General features: G+C 44.8%; 2 protein-coding genes across 11 annotated transcripts in view; one reads left to right on the plus strand and one right to left on the minus strand.

Moving 5' to 3' along the window:
- Positions 1 to 987: 987 nt before the first annotated feature.
- On the plus strand, positions 988 to 3,888 carry agr1 (anterior gradient 1). Its single transcript, XM_027009736.3, has 8 exons — positions 988 to 1,072; positions 1,715 to 1,813; positions 2,151 to 2,214; positions 2,333 to 2,385; positions 2,489 to 2,562; positions 2,717 to 2,780; positions 3,001 to 3,084; positions 3,563 to 3,888. Exons 2-8 carry the CDS (start codon positions 1,720 to 1,722, stop codon positions 3,610 to 3,612), a joined length of 483 nt encoding a protein of 160 aa, XP_026865537.1. The 5' UTR covers positions 988 to 1,072; positions 1,715 to 1,719; the 3' UTR covers positions 3,613 to 3,888.
- Positions 3,889 to 11,075: 7,187 nt separating this feature from the next.
- Positions 11,076 to 21,607, minus strand: part of adarb1b (adenosine deaminase RNA specific B1b) — a 91,006-nt gene continuing 80,474 nt past the window's right edge. For 8 of the 10 annotated variants that reach the window (XM_035520562.2, XM_081713153.1, XM_035520554.2 and 5 more), the window contains 7 exons: positions 20,434 to 20,548; positions 20,088 to 20,256; positions 19,805 to 19,956; positions 18,894 to 19,062; positions 16,532 to 16,713; positions 15,224 to 15,402; positions 11,076 to 14,934 (listed from right to left, as the gene is read on the minus strand). In XM_035520562.2, coding sequence (XP_035376455.1) covers positions 14,758 to 14,934; positions 15,224 to 15,402; positions 16,532 to 16,713; positions 18,894 to 19,062; positions 19,805 to 19,956; positions 20,088 to 20,256; positions 20,434 to 20,548 — 1,143 coding nt within the window. In that variant the 3' untranslated portion in view covers positions 11,076 to 14,757. Of the gene's footprint in view, positions 14,935 to 15,223; positions 16,168 to 16,531; positions 16,714 to 18,893; positions 19,063 to 19,804; positions 19,957 to 20,087; positions 20,257 to 20,433; positions 20,549 to 21,607 lie in introns of those variants that run through there. The other 2 variants (XR_004775387.2, XM_081713151.1) reach the window with 2 other exon arrangements.

Below are 21,607 nucleotides of genomic sequence, written 5' to 3' on the forward strand. Positions count from 1 at the left end.
GGTAGGCCTAGCTAAGGTACAGCTCAAGTCAAGCGCCGTAAATTGTAGTGGTTCATTTCAGAAGAGGAAGAACAGCATTGGGATCTACTTGTGTACTTAAGGATATTATAAATGAAGTGTACAGTCGTGGATGTAATGGTATTTTTTAATATGCTGCTCTATGGCCTCCATTGCAGAGGTGACACCATGGCTTATAGCAAGTAGCCAGAGCAATGCCTTTAGTCCACGTGAATGACAGAGCCGTGACAAATGACAGGACCCCCAAGACACAGTCTTTCTTTATTTCTACAGTGTGTGGCTTTTCAATTATTTCCTGCCTGTAAGCCATAAAATATATATTATGGCTTATAGTCTACACACACAAAAAAGCTGATACCCTTTCAAATGTTCTTTCACTGTTATTAATCCTGCTCACATGAAATGATGCTTCCTCATGTTCTTACATGTCATCTGTATACTCTGTGCTGTGAACTTTACAGTAAACTATATAACACCGAAAGTAATTTTCTGTCATTCTTTGCTCTCTTATTGCACTGATGCTGATGTTCAATTGATGTGGACTTGCCCATGGGCAAGGGCTGTCCAAGGTATACACAATGGGAAACTGCTTTTATTTGATCCTAGCAGGTGGAACAAGCTTGAAAGTTATGACATCACTTTTCATAAAGGCAAAACAACCATGACACACACAGGCAACACTTTTTTATTTGTCTATCTTAGATTCTATCACAATTTTAACACTGGGTATTTTTAACCTCCTTACATTAAAGCTGTCACCATTTTTCCCTGACAAAGCAAGTACTGCTAATTAACTGCTTCCCTAATGCTTTTATTTTTATTATTTTTATTATTATTATTATTATTATTGTTGTTGTTGTTGTTGTTGCCATTAATATTATTATTATTATAGTAGAAAATGAATAGATAACCTGTGAATGGGAGGAGAATCTGTGTAGCCATGTGGTTTACTTTCAGCAGACTTGTTTGGTGAGTTTCATCTCTATAAGAACACCTGTATGACAGTCCTTACTGACACATTGCAGAGAGGGTCAACAAATCTGTTTCACTCTTGGTAAGTTTTATTTTTGAAAGGTTACTTTCATGATAATGTGTAGACAATATGTAGCTGTTATTAAAAGGAAGCTATGATGTGCGTAGATTTAGCTCAGCTATTAAGAAAATATGCAATTAGTTGATTTATGCTTAATAGACAATGAATGTCACTACATTGAAATAGTGAATAAATGGATAAACTGGTATGGTAACCTTACAAATGATCTGTAATCTGCTAAAGAAAATAAAAGTCTGCCAATGAGTGCATACTGAATACATCAGATGTATGAGTATAGTGAGTACATACCTGTTAATGAGTATGAATCCCTTAATTATGTATGTATTATGTAAGTCTTCTCAGTGTGTTATTAAAATTAAAACTACCTGTGTCACAAATGTCATTCAACTATGGCCAAATGTCATTCAACACTGCAGCTATGTCCAGAATAAACCAGTTAGTCATGTCAGGCTGCTTCATCAACCTTGGGCTACTCTGTCATTGAGTAATCCTTGGCAAAGCTAGTTTCACAACTTCAGTTCTCTGTGTGAAAGGACATAGGCCTATCTCAGAAAACATTTAATATTGGTTGTTTGTGTGCAAAAAAATATGTCATTAACACATCAACATGAAACTCTTTCACTTTCTGCCCCCTATGCACAGAAATCATGGCTTACTGGTTTCTGTATGGACTACTTTTCCTGTTATCCTGTGATGCTTCCTTGCAAAGAAAAAAGACACCTGTTCAGTCTCTTGCCAGAGGTATTATCTAAAACATAAGAACAATCAATAAAAATCACTTTTGTGTGGAAATAATTTTATCACTTGTCTTGTAAAGTCTGAAGAATTTTAAATTGCATACATTCTAAACCTACAGAACATGTGTGTATGAATGCCACAATGGCTATGTTTATACAAGTATCATACAAATGTTTTGTCTTTCTTATTTACTGAATGTCTAACCTAACACCACTGGAGTGCTCATTGCTCATTTAATTCATAACATGAAAATTTCTGGTGTGGTTCATTCTTAACAAGTATTGATTTGTTTCAGAGTCTGAGTTTGATTTGTTTCAATCAGACTGTTTCTTTATTTTAGGATGGGGAGATGAAATCAGATGGGTGCAGACATATGAAGAGGGACTGTCAAAAATGGAGGAGAGGTATCTGAGCATTCATAATGAAGTGTGATCAAATGAAGCCTTATTGCTGGCCTTCTGCAATAAATTTGTCAATTTCAAAAGGATGGTAAAGGCTGTGTGTTTCACTTCATCACCACAGTAACAAGCCTCTGATGGTCATTCACCACTTAGAAGACTGTCCCCACAGTCAAGGTTTGTTCATTATGGACATTTTCGAATCTGACCCATTTGAACCATCATTTGCTGCCTAGTTGTTTAATACATACTTTTTCTCTACTTTTATTAATATGCTCAGCACTCAGGAAGGTTTTTGCTGAGAACAAAGATATTCAAAGGCTGACCAAAGAATTCATCATGCTCAATTTAGTGGTAACATGCTACATGTCTATTCTACAACAGTGTATTACTCACTATCAATTAAGCATTTGATATAAAACAGGTCAAATCTGCATGAATTACATTGGATTATTTTATGAGTGGTCATTTCCTAGGTTACCTAACTGAACATAAATATTATTTGTAGCATGAAACAGGTGATGACAATCTGGCTCCTGATGGCTATTACGTTCCTAGAATTCTCTTTATTGGTGAGCATCTTCAAAAATTGTTAACTATAATGATTTGTTTATTGAACATTAAAGCCAAACAGAATTCAGATATGAAAACATTCTTCTTCTTCTTCTTCTTCTTCTTCTTCTTCTTATGATTATTATTATTATTATTAATAATAATAATTCATTGTTTTATTATTAACTGTATTATTTTATTCTGCTATTACTTTCAAATGGTAACATTTCTTCTTCTCAGATCCCTCTAAGACTGTACGTGGTGACATCACTGGCAAGTATGCCAACCACATGTACACCTATGAGCCTACGGATATGGACGTCTGTGAGTATCTAATGAGGCATGCTGAGACACTGCTCCCACTCTGCTGCCTAGCACCCAGCCCACGTGTTACATAGCTGTGCGAACTCCTGCAGCAGTCCAGCTCTACCCAGCTGCTTTTAACATGCCCTGCTCAAACAGAGATCTGTCCTGTCTACACAGCCATGCTGACTACAACCTGTCTACTGTTCATATGCTGATATAACCCTCTGCTCTCCTATAGACAAAACAGCCCTGATTCAGACAAATGCTGTTCTATCTGATCAGCTAAAACAACATCCTAACATAAAATTTCAGAATGAATTATATCATAATGAATCAATGATCATCATAATGAATCATTTTTTACTGACAAAATGGAGCTGGTTTTACATAGGTACTTCAAATTCAAATAAGCAACATGAGGAGGGTCATTTATATCTGATTAATCATGATATATGATGATCTCATTATTCATGTCCTCTTTGGTGTTTGTTCATAGTGATGGAGAACATGATAAAAGCCAAGATACTGCTTCATTCGGAGCTGTAGCAAGAACAGCGCCAGCCTCTGCAGACACTGGTCAGCCACTCACTCACGTGGCCAAAATGTCTCAGGAATGTGCATTGGAACAGTTGGGTAGACAGACACACCACTGATAAATCACATGAAAAAAAGCAAATTTCTTTTGTTTAAATGTACACTTTGTGAATACTTGTGTTTTATATTTAAATAAGAAATGTATCTTTCTATCACCCAGAACTAGTCTGCCAAATAAAGTCTGTTCCAAATATAAAAGGGAAAAAAAGTATCAAAACATACGTCAAATGCGTTGCTCTTTCGGTTTGACATGAATACATGGTGAGTACTAGGTGTGTAATACCCATCTTTCACCAATAGAGGACACTGCAACATGCTCCTAGACTTTGAAAGTTCCTTTTAAAGTTCAACTGCTTACAACAGCCTTTTATTTGAAAAATGCACCGTACAAAATGTCCCAGCATTGCAATGGTAAATCAACAGTTAATTCCAATGAAGGAATTGACCACTGCAATCTTTTTCTTTCAGCTGTTCAAATTTTAGTAGTCGTTACTATAATGAAACTATTCCTTCCATTATCGGTCCATTATCTCCTAGGATGCTGGCTATCCATTCAATTGTAAACTTTTGATCATTGCACTGCCATGGAGAACCTTTTGAGTGACAGCGACACCATTTGCAACATCACATTTCTGTATCTGTAGAATGTGTTTTAAATGACTGCTAGGCCTAATATTTCATGATGGCAGTTTTAAAGGATGTAGAGTTTCAAAAAAGGTTAAAACCTTGGCCTTGGGGCCGTGAGTCAGCAGCTACATTTGCTGAGCGAGAAGACTGGCATGTCAAATGTAAAAGCGTAGGGGGGCTCCCCTAAACCTGTCCCCGTCTTCCGCGAGTCGGACTCGTCCCTTCGCTGGCCGGCGTCAGCGCGTAATGGAGCGAAGCGGCACGGTCATCCCTCCGGCTAAGTGAATTAAAGCTACACGCCCGGTTACGGCGCTGACCGACAGCGGCGCTGTGGTCCCGATATCCTCTCATAGGAGTCCAGTCCTACACAGCCCCAGCCGAGTTGTGAACTAACAGTTCACCATCAATATACACGGCAAAAACACGGGTGATTAGATTTTATTACAATAGGAAAAAAAAGAATATATTAACCGTTTTAGCAGTCTTGTTCCGTTCCTAATAAGCATGATTTAATAGAGCTATACACAAAAAGTACAGAAGGCGTACTGAAAAGCTGTAAAAACGTAGTGACTGTACAAGATTTCCTCGGAGAAGGTGTAGATGGGATGCATATTTACACCCTGTGCTGAAGACACACCGCATGCTGATCAGAAAACGGCTCTAGCGGAATGTGTTTTGGAGTATTAATTTCAAATTCGGTTTGAACGAGATGGCAAGTAGAACATTACATTGTCAGAGGAAATTCGCGAATAAAAGCTGTCCAGTCAGAGCATTTCCTTAATGCACGTTTTCAGAGCAACCTGATCAGCGGCTGTGATGGACTGAGCTCCTCTCCCAGAATGCTTTGGCAAAGCGCTCCACATTTCTTGAAGAATGAGCTGTACTCTTAAATAGCCCACTTTCATGGATACAGTACAGACAGGCATTCAGCAAAGAAGTGCTTTTCAAAAACACGCTCACATCAAAACCGGACCAAGGCAAAAGTCATTTTTATTCACCAGAGACTCAATCTATTACAAACACACACGCATACACACATGCACACAATCCTTTCAGACACAAATTTAAAACCAGGGACACTTCTGTATGCCAGTGACATGAGCATATTTTCTCCCCAAGGACATATCCCATTGTGTTTAAAGTGCATTACACACTAGTCATCTGTTTTGGTTTTACTGAGCGATTTTGTGTCCCTGTAGTAGTTTTGAATATCGCAGGTTCACATCTAAAAGTAGTTCACAGTTGATCTCTTTTCCCCGTCCGCACTAGGCACAGGGACGAGATGGAACAGGGCAAAACGGTTGGAGAACTCTACTGGTCCACAAGGCTAACTGGGCCACTATTAATCAAGGTTTGAAATATCAGCGATATTTTGTAAAGAAAGTACAATATGCTGTCCAGGCTATCCACACGGATACATGTTTTGACAGGTCTTTTGAGTTTCTTTTTAATACGGCTTTTGTGACTGAAAAAGTCGCTGCAGTTATAATCCAGCTCGGAGACAACCGTGAAACGCTCTCATTACCTGCAAGTGAAAGCACTGCTGTTTATAAAGGCAGCTAGCAAAAAATGGCAAGATAATGTATCATGGCGCACAAAATGTGCCATTTCTCACCTGTAGATAAAAGGGGAAAATAACCCGAGGCACTGTGGTGTCAGCCACTCATTTAAGAGTCAGAGTTTCTCTTTTGGTTGGAGAGATCTTTGACAAGGACACAGGCCCATTAGTCGTCACTCCAGCCCCCGCGTAGACAATTTAGATATTCAAATATCCCCCCGCTTGGCGGAAACTGTTTGCACTGAAGAGGGGAATTGGTAATGTGTTATTAATCTCCTCCTCTCTGCATTCGCTTCCCACAATACCTTTACCAGCGCAAACCTGTCCATATACCTCACATTTGGTCTGTGGCCTGCAGGACGAAAAGCAGGTGTGCCTTAGGAACAGCAAGGTCAAAATACAAATTCACTCGGATCCTTCCCCAGTATCCCTCGCTCTTTTGCATGAATAGAAACAGGGTGCCCGTTTTTAATTATTCTGTCATCTTCAAAGAGTCCCCTGTCAAAACTAGTTGGCACCCAGAAGTGCCTGAGCTCCAAGATAAATGGTATTCATTTCTGTGACAATGTCTCTCTTTCTACCCCTCACCCCCCTCCTCTCCAGCCTTACCTCCGTGGCTTACCCAGAGGGGAATTACAAAAGCCCACATCAGTCTGGTAGAAGTGTTGGAAGCAGGGCCAATTAATGTGCCGGGCCTCAGAAATGCATTATAATTAGTGGCTGCCTTAAGCAAGCGCACTTGAATTCAAAATGTGCTGAGCAGGAAGTATGTTTCCTCATACACTTCCATGATGATCCCGGTGCTCTCTATCCCAGAACAGAGCCATCGGGGATCACAAAAAGGAAGGAAAATGTGTTATTTACTTGTTGTCACCACTATTGCACCATTTACACCAACTGTCCTGTTTAAAGCACATTTGCCAGTGATGATCTGGGATAAGTGCAGTGTGCCGGGCTCGCTGCCCTTTCCGATTTCGTGCCGCTCCACTCACCACGGCGGAACACGGCACCAAGGTCACCAGAATTGCGCACTAATAAATAGCGGGGAGAGAGAGGGCACTGCGGTGCGCCGCGGGTCCGCCACGCCACTCGCCACATACATCAACTCCACTGAGCAGAAAATTGAAATGGAAATCAGAGCCTTGAATGAGCGTGGATCCCATTGTGCCCAGGACATGGACCTTCGTGATTGATGATTTCTTTTAGGATCACCATTGCCCACTCGCCACTTCATTTTATACCCTTGCTGGACAGGTGAGTTCAAGTCAAACTTTGAATGGGAGTGTGATTCGAGGTGCCTGGACAGAATATGATGACACAAGAGTTGGACCAAGTGGCCCATAGTCAGCACTGAGGATTAAGAAAAAGAGAAAATCCAATAGCTGTGTGCATGATGAGAACAGTGCAGAGCAGTATAATCTAAAATAATAATAATAACAATGACAAAAGGCAATGGAGAGTAAAGTAGTAGATGCACATTTGCACAGATGTTTAACAAGAATATTTAATTCAGTTCTAAAAGAAAGTGAGACCCTCCTCTCCTGGGAATAATTAGCTGAATCAAATTCCAGATACATTTTAGAATCCAAATTTTAAATTCTAAATTTTCACAATGCATACATTTATGCTATTTTTCAAAGATCCTATGGGGTGATGGTAGCAACATTAAGTGAAACATGGCAAAACAATATTGCAAAATTATTGCGACATTAATGTGCAAATCAATACGGCCCTCTTATTTTTTTGGTATTTATGTTACTAAAGCATCTAACAGCCTGAAGGCCTTATTTTCCAAGAACCTTTTTAAGAACTATAAGCCTATTGGGTGTAACGAGTCCCATAGCTTGGCGCTGTCGGTTAGACTAACCACATGTTTACTTGAGTCAATACCGGGTTACTCCTGGGACTAGCATCGGCTAATGGCAAGGCCCCTTCTAAATGTAATAATTTGTCACTCTGTTTGGCCCAGTTCTCCAAGTTTTTCAAGATGGTGGTTGTTAAACCACCCCGAACCACGTCCTGCGCGCTGTGATCTCCCCAGTCACTATCTTTACCAGCATTTGACTTAACTGGCAATGGTATTTTAAGAGATATCCTCAAAACAGTTTTAAGGACCCCCATCCGAAATGTCCTGTTTCTCTGGAAACTCTGTGTACTTTATCTATCTATCATCTATCTATCTATACATGTGAGAGAGAGGGAGTTGTCTTCTCCTGCCTGTACACTGCCTGGTCTGCAGTGTTATGGAGATTTGAACACACAGCGACTACATTCAGCCCTCTATGAATCCCTAGAAAATTGCGCAGGGAGCAGAAGCTTATTTTCCACATGCCTGTGACTAGTATTGGTATGTATCTGGACATTATCATAGATACCATTCTGCCACTACATACTGCAGGGATGCCTGCAGCTGCACAGTTGGGTTAAGTACATAAGCTGTCTTCATGTCAATTCTGCTTCCACCAAATTGGGAAGTATATTGTATATATCAGAATTATGCCATTACTGTATGCTGCTTGGCTATGCAGTTTCTGATTTCTCATCTCTCTGGCTCTCTTACACACACACGAAATACTATATGAAAAATATAGATAGTGCCCTATTCATTTTTTCATGCCCAACAATAAAAATGAAAAGGGTTGACACCACACTAATATTATAATTAGGGAAGATCAGAGCAGTTTTACAAGGCACTATGTGATTAACGAGCAGCTCAGCTGGTTTATTAAATAACCACACAGGAGTTTGTTAGGTATAGGAAACCCTCATACTTTACTAAGTTATAAACATTGTTAAGCATCATCTTTAAAGTTCATGCATTTAGCACTGCAACACCTTCAGGAACTTTACCTGTGCTAATCACACAAGGGAAGTTTGAATCCAGAGAAAGGCTTGGATGAAGAGTCAGTAAAAAGAGGTCCCCCTTACTGCCAACAGACCCCCTGGGCCTAATCTGCTGACACGAACATAACCAGCACAGCCGAATTCTGCGGATCATCACACGAACATGTCCACGAGGAGCTGATGTGGGCCCAGGCTGGTCTTTTCCCTGTGCCTACGCTGTTTGGCGTTGCTCTTTAGTGCAGCGCAAGGCTGTGGAGGCTCGGCACACAGGAGCCAGCCATGATGGATGAGAAAAGGGGCTGAAAATCCCCAGCTCACAGACTCAAGACTGCCACACTGCCTTTCTGTCCTGAGGGCGGGTGAGAGGAAAGCTGTTCCGTGGTGAGAGAGCATGTGTGTGTGCACACACACACACCTCACCAAGGACAAAAGTAAGAAAAAGTATATTAAGAATCTATGAGAAAATAAAAGAGAAAGATTTATAGTCCTGACTCAACCAATACAAATAAAGCCCAAGTTAGGATCTCTGTTTAGAAGTAGAGGCTCTGGAAGAAATGCCATCTGTGATCCTCTTGAGCATATTTTATAACAGCTACTGAGTCCTGGAAGTGATTATAACCTCCATTCTTTCAGATGTATTCTTAAGATCACTCACTGTCCTAAACTAAGACAGCCTCCAGCCACTAGGCATATCTGACCATGGTGGCTTTTGTACACCTGTCAGAACCCTACACTGCGACACTGACACTCTGAGTGTGTGATGGTCCCCCATCACGAAGCATTGCTATCCTGATCCGCAGCATGCAGGCTGGGCTGCAGTGTGGGGTGGGGGACGGCTGGGAAACGGAAGCCAGGCAGGGTCGGCACTGACGGAAGGGTCTTGCTCCCCCACCATCTGCTGAGGAGCGAGGAGCACAATTCCTCTGCCTCAGCTTCATTAGGCAGCTCGCTGAAGGGAGGCGCCGGCTCACCGCCCTGCAGGCTACAGCGGAGAGATGGCTAACGACCAGCCCACTTCATTAGCACCAGCAGACACAAAACGGGGCCTTTTGTGTAGAAGGTGATCCTACATCGCAGCTTTTCGCCTCCCTCTGTTGGTGCGTTCAGAGTGGCGAAGAAGTGCTTATTGCAGCCTTAACTTGTCATGATTAAACGCATAGTTCTGCAACACAACATAAGACGAGAAAAAAAAAAAAGCAAAACAAGAAAAATCTAAAATATAATCACATTAAAAATATTGGTTGAGTCTGGAGCAGAAAGTAGCGTCTACGAGCAGAGAATTGTTGTAAACGCGGTTCCTAACGCATGCCAGTGCATTAACGATCAGCTTAAAAAAAAAAGACAAAAAGTGGGCAGTATAAAAGGCTTACACGGGGTGCAAGGAAGTGCAGCAGAAAGACTCATCGGTCCTTTGGAGTCATTATCCCTATTCTATCCTTCCTTCCTGGTAAGGGCGGAGGAAAATGGCTGGAGACACTTGAGTGACCCTCCTAAAAGCACTCCGCCAACGGCTGAATAATTCCCTCTTTAGTGCTGAATACGGCAGAGAGGCCGAGGGCTGCGGGGGGCGAGGGAGGCAGATAATGAGTCCCCGATACAAACCGTCCTCTGAAGAGTCAGGAAAGCCGGCTTCCCAGGATGCTCCATGAGGAGGTGTTGCCTCAGTTCTCAGCTACGATCACAATGGCGCACCCAAGGCTGCCTCCGAAGCCGCTCCATGCCCACGGGGAATCGGTTTATCGATACCATCACACCACCGATATTCATTCGACTCGGCAAGGGCGACGTCGAAGGATGGAACCTTCTCGGTTCCGAACAACGGACTCCTGTGAGGATGACGGGAGCGCGGGACAGGAGTGTGACTTACCGCTCATAACCGCATGAACCAGCCGCCTGCAGCGACCCAACGGCAGTTCTAAAAGCAGGACGGCTCTCATCACAGAGTACATGAACAAACAGACGAGGGTACACGCGTCAGCCCTGGGCTCTTACAGAGGGGGGCGACCTGCTGACACAAGACCGCGAGGCCAGCCAAGTGACGCTGGGGTTTTTAGAGTGGAGGTTGGTGTTCTGGAGAGAGCGCCCACCTCAGAGAGCCCACCCACACCTGGACATAGAGAGCAGATTGAGGGTGCCTCTGCACCTGAGTTCTGTCTCCACGGGCAACCAAGGAGCGAGGAAATGTTGATGGCAGCACCATCCTGACCATCTCTGTCAAAAAGAAAGAAAAAAGTAGAAATGCCCTGGACTGTATCGCTGCAACGCAAGTTTTCTTGGGCCAGAGGTTTGTCCTGACATCACTGTGTTAAATCGAAAACCATACACACACAGCTGTTTATTGCACATACCAGAAAACACACACACAAAAGAACGTCATACACAAAGGTAAACTAGTTCTTGTTTATTATTTCTTCATATATATATATATATATATATATATATATATATATATATATATATTTCATATATTCTCCCTACATACAAGTCCTTGTATAGTCATGCTGGGTGCAGCTTCAGTGGTGAGCTCATGCAGGTGGCCCTTGTATGGATATTACAGAGGACACGCAGGAAGGGGCGGGGCAGAGCCAGGCACACTGCGCCAAGCTCTGCCCACACCGCGCTCCACTCTATAGTCACTGAATCACAACACGCTCAGGACAGCGCTGACCAAGACCAGACCACTGGGTCACTGGTCAGAGGTTAGTCCAGTTCCATAGTAAGAAGAAGAATAAAAATTAAAGTTCCATTTCGGTTGGGATTGGGGACTGTAGTCATGACATCATCCATTGACATCTTGGGCAGTTGATAAAGGACAGTAGAAGCAGGCATCAGACGTACAGCTTTGACAATCAGACAGACAGCGTGGAAAAGAATGAGTGGCTCAAGAAAAAAAAAAAAAAGACAAAAAACAAATAAATAAATAAAGTCCCCCCAACATTTCCCCTATAATGCTACCCTTTATCTGTGCACTCCAAACGAAGGATCTCAGAATATTGCTAGCAATCTAGATTAAACTTTTTAAAATACAGTATTTTATTTAAATGCAAAATCTTATTTATTTAATCTAAAATGTTATTTATTTATTTATGGTCATGGTGTGTTCATTAATTTAAGGGGTAAGTGCGAGTGAGGTGAGTCAGGAGAGCAGACCCATGAACAGAGCGGATAGGGCGGACAGGGCTCCCAGCACAGCTCGCCCTCATTAATCATCACAGTCCAGCAGCTCTCTCTCTCTCTCACACATGCGCACGCGCGCACACACACGCGCGGCTCAGCTTTACAAGGTAACGAGTGCTCTCCCTCTCGACTCATCTGTGCATCTTAGCAATCAAGACACCAACACCAAAGGGGAGAAGGGGAGGGGGGGTGAAAAAAAACATAATAATAATAATAATAATAATCCTACAATAAAACATTACTAAAACTCATTACAATTGTGTGAATTAAAGCAGGCTATTTTATGGACACAAATATTTCATTTTCTGTTGTCAATTTGCTTTTGGGTAATTGTGGGATTGTGTCTCATGAACTCCTTTGCCACCAAAATATGCTTGGTGTCCATGGCAACTATGGAGAGGTTTACAATATTTACAGCTCCATAACAGGTCCAGAAACAGAAAGAAAGGAGATGTCATTGCAAAACAAATATTCACTGATACTAACTAAAATATATTAGTAAATGAATATCTAAAATCAGTAATGACTTGTAGTATGCCCAACAACCTTATAACACACTAATAACACACCTTTTTAAAAAATAAAGTTTCCTTTATGTTCACCTTAAAAGAAAACGACAGAAAATGACATCATCTTTGGTGAAAATTCAACAGCAATCTCAAAGTCCTGTTGCCATGACATCTTGACAGAGTGCCGGTTGGACTCAGTAGCAGGTGCACGCGCGTGTGCGCACACATGTACGTTCCCACACACACAGGTGGGTTCTGTCAAACGCCATCTCCATACTGCTGTGGGAGGGAACTGCATTCAGCTGTGAAGGACCACCAAGCAACTCCGTGAAGTACCCGTTCCAGCTGTCACTTGACAGCGTCAACTACCACACACACACCTGCATCCCAGCAGGACGCAAACAGCATTATGAGGCGAAATGCATCTTGACATTTTTCTTTTTTAAGTTAGCATATTTTGAGTGTAAAAACATTTTCTTTTATGTGGCATTGCATTAAATAAAATCATTGCTTAGAAAATAAGGTTTCTAACACTGCATCACTATTACATGCCTCTACTATCATTCCCATCAGACATACTCTCCCACCAATGGTCAGGGTTCCTCACCGGGCCTGGTCCTCTCAGCGCCCACTGGGGAAGGAGGTCCTTCCAGAAATCACGCCCCCAGTTACAAATTCAACATCCTTATTGGTCAAGCATGCTGCGTTTGGTGTAGGCCATCAAAGAGTGTGCAAGCTTAAAAGGTGCAGGAAAAAGGAAAATCACCGAAGAAGGTAACTATGGAGCTGAGCAACACAGACACGGCGGAATTCAGCAGAAACTACCGAGCTGAGCCGCACGGACACAGCGGAATTCAGCAGACACTACAGAGCTGACTTGCACGGATATGGCAGAATTCAGCAGAAACTATGGAGCTGAGCCGCACAGACACGGGGGAATACAGCAGAAACTATGGATCTGACTTGCACAGACATGGTGGAACTCAGCAGAAACTACAGAGCTGACTGGCACGGACATGGCGGAATTCAGCAGAAACTATGGAGCTGAGCCGCACAGACACGTCGGAACTCCGCAGTATCAAGCAGTCTGCGTCACCCACACAAATTTTTGACGGGGGGGAAACTCATCAGAAAAAGGTGGTTGTGTACGGGTGGGGAACGCTACGTCACCCCTGCAAACCATCTACTCTTCCCATGCAGAGAGATGGCTTCAGACAAGAAAACGTGCACCACTCTGATACCCCACCCTTTCTGATTAGGAAGCAGCGCTCCGAGAGCAACATCCACAGCAGCAGCTAGACGGGAGGGTGCTAGAAACCCGAGCACATTCCTGGTGCCAGTGTGTTCTTCATGCTGGTTTAAAAACATCGATACAGGACTTTGTAAAAAAATATGCAAATGCAGAAGTGACTCTTCTAAAATGACCAATAGAAGGCAGCTTCTGAAGTCTACATTTCGCCCAGGAAAAGAAAGGAGGGCAACGTTGTGTCGGCAAGTGCCGCAGCACGCGCCGGGGCACACAATACAAATGTGCATCGGAAATGACCTGGGAAGGAAAAGCACCACGGCACATTGTTGAATGAAAGCAATGCACTTCAGCTCCAGCAGTGACGCAGCAGTAACTACACCAAGGTCACATGTAGAACCGCACGCGTCTACAGACACTTCCTTCCAGGAGAATGGGGAGAACGAAAAAAAGATTACCAGAGAAAACGTAAATTCCCGTTTGAGGTCAAAAAATGTAAAAAAACATACTTAACTGACTCTCAAAGCCCAGTTCACCGAATCTAAACTACTGTAATAGAGGTTGGAAAAAATGCACGGCAAAAAGCAATCAAGATATCTGTGGTCCCTACTCTTAAGATACTGGGGGGTAAAGAAGGTTTTCTCTCATTCTGAGAAGGGGAATAAAATAAGCGAGAAACAAGGAGGTACGTGTGCTCAGTGGGAGGTACAGTTAAAGCTCCCCCTGTGGCCTACATGTGCATCAGGGTGGTACCTGAAGCATTCTCTTTACTTCACAATCTATTTTAGCTTTCACAAAGAGCCAGGGGAATAAAATGACCAACACAATATAAAGCATGACCTCAAAAGGACATTATTTTCCAGTTAGAAATGACAGCATTTGGAATTATGCACTTTGGGCTCATGCTGTGAACTCCGAGACAAACATCTGTTTAAAAAGGTGGACCAGTTCTACATGCATTAAAAAAATAAAAGGGAGATTTTTGTCGTCACACGGTGTGACAGGAACTAAAGGGCTGGAATTTGGCTGGAAATAAACACAGTCAAAGACACGCCCGCACGCGCATCAAGTGAAGGATCCACTGCCGGCTGTTGTCGTGTCTTTCGGATCTTTGCTCTGTGCCTCTTGCACCCCCTTCAGGAGCTGAGAGAGAACTGGTCCTGTTCTATAGGCTTTTTCACCCAGGCCCCCAAGCCTGCTTTCTGGAAGGCCTTGATGAGCGTCTGTTTAGCAGAATGGTACTCCATCGCCGCCTGTTTGGCTTCATGGTATGAAGTGGGTTTGGGCACTTTGATCCGCAGAGTGGAACAGAGCTGTGGAGAGACATCAAAGAGGTGTTGAACTATGATGACGATGAAACCTTCTCACGCTTTCAGACTACAATAGGGGTATTAACAGTGCTACAAATGGTAAAAAATTAAGCTTTGGTCTTTTCAGTGTGGTTCCATCTACTACCCACGGACCAGTAATAAAGGCAGCTCCGACACAGAGCAGTTTACAGCTCTTTACCACTCGAGTCTTGGTTTCAATGAAGCTGTCTCCACAGGGTGGTCTTTTTAGTGTAGAGCTCAGTTTGACCCTATAATGGTATGAACAGTGTACCTTTGAGTGCAGTCGCACCCAGCGACTGTAGAGGGCGTGCTTGCACAGGCGAGAGGGGCGGCCCATGTCGTCCTTGCCCGTGGTGGCATTAATGACCTCCGGGCCCTGGTCTCCCACTGCCCAGTTCACACTGAAGTTTGGAGCTTTTCCTGGCTGCCGTGCCTCTGCATTGCTGATGCCTACACACCCACACACACACACACCCACACACACACACACCCACAAAACCCAGATCAGATGACCTGCCTTAGCGGAATTATTTATTATTTTGTAATCAAAGAGATGAAAAGATTCCCATGCATCAGTCAAAGACATTTCAAAGAGCCGCAGAATAAGTGCAAGAAGCGTTTCTGCAGGATTCGTGTCGGGCTGAAGCTGATCTTTTGAAGTCAATATTCACAGAGAGTATTACAAAAAAATAAAACCAGAATTTCCAGGCGTGTAAAAAAAAAAGAAAAAGAAAATCGTGCCCTGTGGTCCAACTGTCAATAACTGCAGTGGAGGAGAATCGGAGAAGCCCGAAGATGAAATATGAAGCCCACTGACACCAGCAGGACCGGAAATGTCCTTGTTCGCTCTTCAGGATCTACCTGGCTTGGACAGCCACAGTGTTGCATTTGCAACTCCCATAACACCTGTCAGTCAAAGACGTCAGTCAGAAGCTATGAAAACTGTGTCTTGCTGTCCTAAGAAACAGTACACCAGTGTGAAGGTGTTTAGTTATTCAGTAAAATGCTTGGTGACTGAGCAGGTGTTTGGTTACTGAGCAGGTGTTTGGGGATGTCTTATCACATATAAATGAGAATGACCTTAGAACAGTGTAATTAAGGTGATATCAGGTGAGAAACCAGGCAGGCATTCTCAAATGCCATGCAGTCTTTAAACAGAGGAGCCCAGGGGTGTTTAAAGACAGCTTAAAAGTAATGAAATATTGCTTAGTTTAACTGTTAATAAAAAGAAAGAAAAGTGAGTGTATGTTACACACACACACACACACACACACACACACACACACACACACACACACACACACAGACAGACAGACAGACAGAGAGAGAGAGAGAGAGAAAGAGAGAGAGAGAGAGAGAGAGAAAACAAATGAGAGAAATGGATGGATATACTCATCATTTAAGAGTTATACATTTCAAGTTACAATAAACCAGCTTTCAAGGGCAAGCCGGGGATATCCCACTCCTATAAATCTAAAATGCCCGTTTTGTGAAGTGGTCTTGAATTCGGCCCAAGTGCCAAATGCAGTGACTGAGAGAGGAGAGGGGAGCAGTAGTGGGCTGGAGGGGTCTCCCTCACCGCTGAGCAGGGGCCGGTTGAGAGTGAACTGCTGTGGCAGGTGCTCGATGTCGGCGATGCGCTGGTACATGGCGCGGGAGAGGTGATCGGCGTGATACAGGCTACCTAGGATGATGCTCGAGAAGTAGATGGGCTCAGTAAAGTAGGTCATCAGTGAGCCTTGGATCCCTACAACGTTCCACCTGTACCCACACACACACACACACACACACACACACACGCACGCACGCACACACGCACGCACGCAGTGAGAAACAACATCCCCTGTCTTGTATTAAAAGATGTTTCCCTTTTACCTGAAGCATTTTCTATATTGTTCCATCTAATACCCTTATGTTTCATTTCATGGGTTAACTGCTCCATGTGAGTCGCTGTGTAAAGGAGATAACCAGGTTGGAGGACACAACACAATTATGGAAAACACCACATATCACCACTCATCACATCTTATGAAACGGCAGTATTAAAATCTTCACGGGAACGTGGGAACGTTTGAAATTAAAACATGGCCTGGAGATGACGGGCAAAAAAATAAATAAAAAATATGCAAAGCAGAAAACACTCTACTCAGCAGCCTGGGGCTCGATGCTCGTCGCTCACACAGGGTATGAGAGGAACTGATTCATTAGCGTTGGCCTTCCATACCCCCTCAATCATTCCCAGCCTGGCCCAGCGTGGGGCATTCTCCTCCAGCACACAATCACAGGGGTTAATCAAGCCCAGCTCCACTCCCCCAAACACCTGCTGCACATGCCAGCCACGCACACTCGAGCTGATTGGCTGCACCGAACAGAAGGGCTCCAATCAGCCGCCTCAAACGCCGGGCCCACTCTGAGGTTTAACTCCAGCTATTGTTAGCGCGGCGACTTCATTAGTCAAGAGACGGAAGGCATGGCTGACATCAATCGCTCTACTGTTCCACGGCACTGATGGCTGACCATTAAATCAAAAGAAAGCAAAAATGCACAGTGAATTCCAGAAGAATCTGAGCTCAAGCATCACCAATGACTAAAAAGCTAGCAGAACAGTTAATAATTCAGTGAGCAGAGGGGTGGAAGACTTTATTCAGAGAGAGTTTGAAAATAACTAGAAGATGGTACACCAGGGAGCCACTTTGCTGGTTTTTCTTTAAAAGCCACTGCCACAGTCAAGCCTGGAATTTCCAAGGCTCCATGGCAAACCACCCTGCATCTGAGGTCCTGTCAGAATATAGCACATCCAGTCCATGGCTTGTGAACGGCTAGAATGGAGAAAGCACAGCTCCACGGAGCCATTCGCTCCTGGCTGGAGCTGATTGGGATGGAGAGGGAACATCTGAGTTCAATTTACATGGCCCAGCTCAGGAAGGGCATGAACATCTGACTGGTGGAACCATGAACATTTGAGAGTGCTTCAAAAACCGAGGCTATTGGTGGGGAAAAAAGTTTGGCAAGCAAAAAAAAAAAGGGTGTGTTTCAGGAGGCATACATGTCCCGAAGGATCATCCAGGGACAACCTAACAGGTGCATGACAGGGAATCCCTAACAGCCCAGACCTGAAGAGACAGATACAGAACACACATGTTCCGTTCTACTGTTTTTAATCAGTCGATGCGCTGCAGCAGTGGAAAGCAGCCGTGGGAAACCTGCTCTCACAGAAGATGTGTGACGAGTTGGCAAACAGCCCGTACTGACAGGAGGACAACAGCATCCAGGGAAGTGGTGCAAGTGATGAAAAGCCACTGGCTGACAAGCACCCGTCCTTCAAATTTTAATGGATGTCTTCCAGTAGGCCGCGGTTTCATAACGGCGCCTTGGGTCCGCGGGAGGAAAGGAAACCGTCATTACCGATGCCTGCTCTGCTCTTTATGACAGGGGGCGTAATGGGCTAAACGGGAGATAGCGCGGGAACGAGGCGAGGGGAAGAGTGACAGAGGGTGCGTGCGCGAAGGTAAACAGATAAGCGGGACCGAGGGGATCTCTCGTCAGCCGTGACGACTCCTTATCTCCCCGTTCTCAGGTGCGAGCAGCAGGGGCGGACAGGCCCCTCGGCCGCCGTCGCCAACAGCAACAAGCTCCGTCCCCACAGCCCCGTTCCCAGGGGGAGGAGCAGCCCGACTCGTGTTCCGGCATTCAACTGGTGCTCGAAATTCCGAGAAGCTCTGCAGTGCAACACGCTGGCTATAGCAGAGAGAGCTTTCTCTTGGGAAAATGAAGCCCTGACACATTTGAAACGGTTTGCTGGCAAAAAAATTAACTTTACGATTCGTGTTTAAAGTAAGGCGAGTTTAAAGTAAGCCTTTGGTGGGCTGTACAGATGACTAGCATGTGAGGGGTGAGGGGCATGCCTGCGTGAGTGCCCTCTTCCTGGCCATGTGTGCTACCTGGCGATCTTGTCACTGCAGGACATGGTGAGGAGCCGCTCTCCCTGCAGGACTCCGTCCCACGTCTGGATGGTGTTGCTGGAGCGCACTGGGATGGTGCCTTCACCCGACTCGATCTTCGTCCTCAGCTGACCCCGGGCTTTCCTGTTCGGGTGTCTGTCTCCCTGGTCTGCCCACCCAAGGTCGGGGAAGTTGGGGGGGGGGGGGGTGATACTTTATTTATTTTAAAGATCACTGGACACAGTTATGATTTAGGTGAATTCTCATTTACTGGAAGCCACGCAGGAAGTGTGCAGGAAGTAAATGCTGCTTGTCTACAGCATTACTGATGAAGCACATCAGAGCAATTGTGTGTCGCATAATAGCAAGCAATGATTCAGGCATGACACTTGCGGAGCCGAATTAATCAGACATGGAGCGGGAAAAGAGAGACAAAGCCTGCTAATTAAATCCAATGCTGAAATTTGTTTTCAAAACGAGGACAGTTAAATGAAACTCTAATTAAATGACACTGATCGCAAGGGGAAAACATCATAAGCATAAATGAATTCAATTATTATGCTTTGATAATTCATTTCCAAACAGGGAGTTGAATAAATCATTTTAGAAAGCTGTCATCCAGCTAAAGGGAGATGAAAGGGATCAGAGAGAGGTATATTGGCTTCAACCTGTCTAATACAGAGTGACACTTTAGTCATTTTCACAATGAGTGAACACCCATGTTAGATTAGATGCAGTTTATTTGAAACCGCTCCACATAGTGTAGTGTGAACAATGCTACAAAGCCATTCAGGTTACTGAGCAATAAATCCCTTTAATTATTTAGCTCCTCTGCAGAGCATAAACAGAACTGAAGAGTTTAATGCAGTTTTAGGAATGCCGCTGTTGGTGTTGGTTGCAGGGCCCCTCACCCTCCACGCCTGCCTCGTGTGGGGAGAAGATGCGCGCATCTCCGCACGGCGACGTGCTGATGTACAGGTGAAACTGGACGTTGTCCTTCAGCTGGTAGCCTTGCTTCTCACACTGCATGAAGATGGACTTCTCATGCTCCTCTTTGTTGTTGCTAAAAAGCAAACAGAACAAAGCAATAGAGATGTTTGGTTCCCTTCGAAACGGTCGGGTTCACGGGCCGCCTGGCTTCGCAGTCCGAGCGAATCCCGTCACCCTGCCGTGCTCCCCCAGATGCCCTCTTACCTCAGGAAGTGCTCCAGCTGCGCGTAGAGGTAGCGGAGGAGCGAGCGGCGCGCAACGATCTCCGCGTGGCAGTCGTTCAGCGCCAGGCCGCGGTCGCTCATGTACTCGCCGTTAATGCACTTGGTCCCCGTGGAGACGCAGATCACCTGGGCCTCCTTCACATCAGTGCCTGTGGAGGGAATGTCAGGGCGTGGCTGAGGCCTTGAGCTAGAGCCCGGCGGCAGAGCCAAGCTAGACTAGGGCAACCCGGGGGGGTCCACGTGGGTGGGTGTTAGGATGCGAAGGCAGACGCTCGTCTAACTGAAGCGTACTTTCTAGAGCGGACGGGGGTTATACGAAGGCCTACCTGTCGTCATGACAACCCCGGCCAGCACTTTCCGCCGTGCGTGTGGGGACGTGAAGTTGTCGGTTAGCTCGCTGAACTTGTCCACCACAAGACGAGAGACGGCGTCGGCTAGAACCTGGGCAGACATACAACAGGTCAGACCCCAAACTCCGCACTCGTGTACAGGACAGGAACATTAGTCAGTCCAAAGATGATTTTTGTAAACCCAAATCTGGTATATATAGAGATTTATGTTCAACAAGGTGCATATATATACGGTAAATGGAAACCCTCAGTTTCACCCTTACTGGCCTGAGGAATATAATTTCATTTTATGCCACATGAGGCAGGTTTTTCCTCTCTTTGACAGTGTCTTTTGTCTCATATTCTATTCTCCTCTGCTAATATGGTGGAGAGTGATTACGCCAGAGAAAAGTCACTGGTTGAATGGGCACAAATTGGAGACATTAGTCCAACATCGCTTCCCCAGTGCTTCAGAACCATTAAGCAGCTGATGGTTAATGTGAGGTTGAGACGCCAGAGAACAGGGGGATGCGTTTGGCGCTGTGGAAGAAAAAGTCCTTCAAAACGGAGTCCATGCCTTCACCTCAGCCATCAGGATCACGCTTACCACAATTACAAGAGTTTCAATCTTTCCCCCACTGAGCAGCAGGGGGTACCTTCCCTCGAAGGTGCATTAACTAAATATGATTAGACCCCTAATTCACCGGCCAATTCCACACTGCCATGTCACCACAGCAGGCTGAATTAAACAAACTAATGACAGGCGGATAAGGGAGGGACAGCTACACAAAGAGGCCCGAGCGAGACTCACAGGACATATTTTAAAAGGGCGAAAAAACAAACAGCACGTTTCTGGTTGTGACAGACCACCCTTTCATAGGAGAGACCGCCGAAATCATCTGGCCATGTCTGCCTAACGGACTTCATCCTCCTGACAGCCTCCGTCCCAGAGACCTTCCCACCGCCCTAAAACAAATTTACCCACGCTCCCTGGGCTCCCAGCTCACGGAGCTGGGTGGGGTGGGGGCACGGTTCAGAGCACCGGGTTCTCTGATCAGAGCCTGTGAGGCACGCGGGCAGCCGGTAAGGTTTTGTTGGCGGAGACAGACGACAGACGACGTCCCTGACAGCGGTGCGCTCCAGCAGACAGGCAGCCTGTGGCTAAACGCTA

This window comes from Electrophorus electricus, chromosome 4, assembly GCF_041902795.1.
Source record: "Electrophorus electricus isolate QZ-2024a chromosome 4, ASM4190279v1, whole genome shotgun sequence".
Classification (NCBI taxonomy): Eukaryota; Metazoa; Chordata; class Actinopteri; order Gymnotiformes; family Gymnotidae; genus Electrophorus; species Electrophorus electricus.

What these genes read in the sequence shown, in the direction of transcription:
- agr1 (XM_027009736.3), top strand. Translation starts at nt 1,720, where the DNA reads ATGGCTTACTGGTTTCTGTATGGACTACTTTTCCTGTTATCCTGTGAT. An exon ending in TGTTCAGTCTCTTGCCAGAG is followed by an intron (nt 1,814 to 2,150) that starts GTATTATCTAAA and finishes TCTTTATTTTAG; the next exon opens with GATGGGGAGATGAAATCAGA. An exon ending in GCCTACGGATATGGACGTCT is followed by an intron (nt 3,085 to 3,562) that starts GTGAGTATCTAA and finishes GTTTGTTCATAG; the next exon opens with TGATGGAGAACATGATAAAA.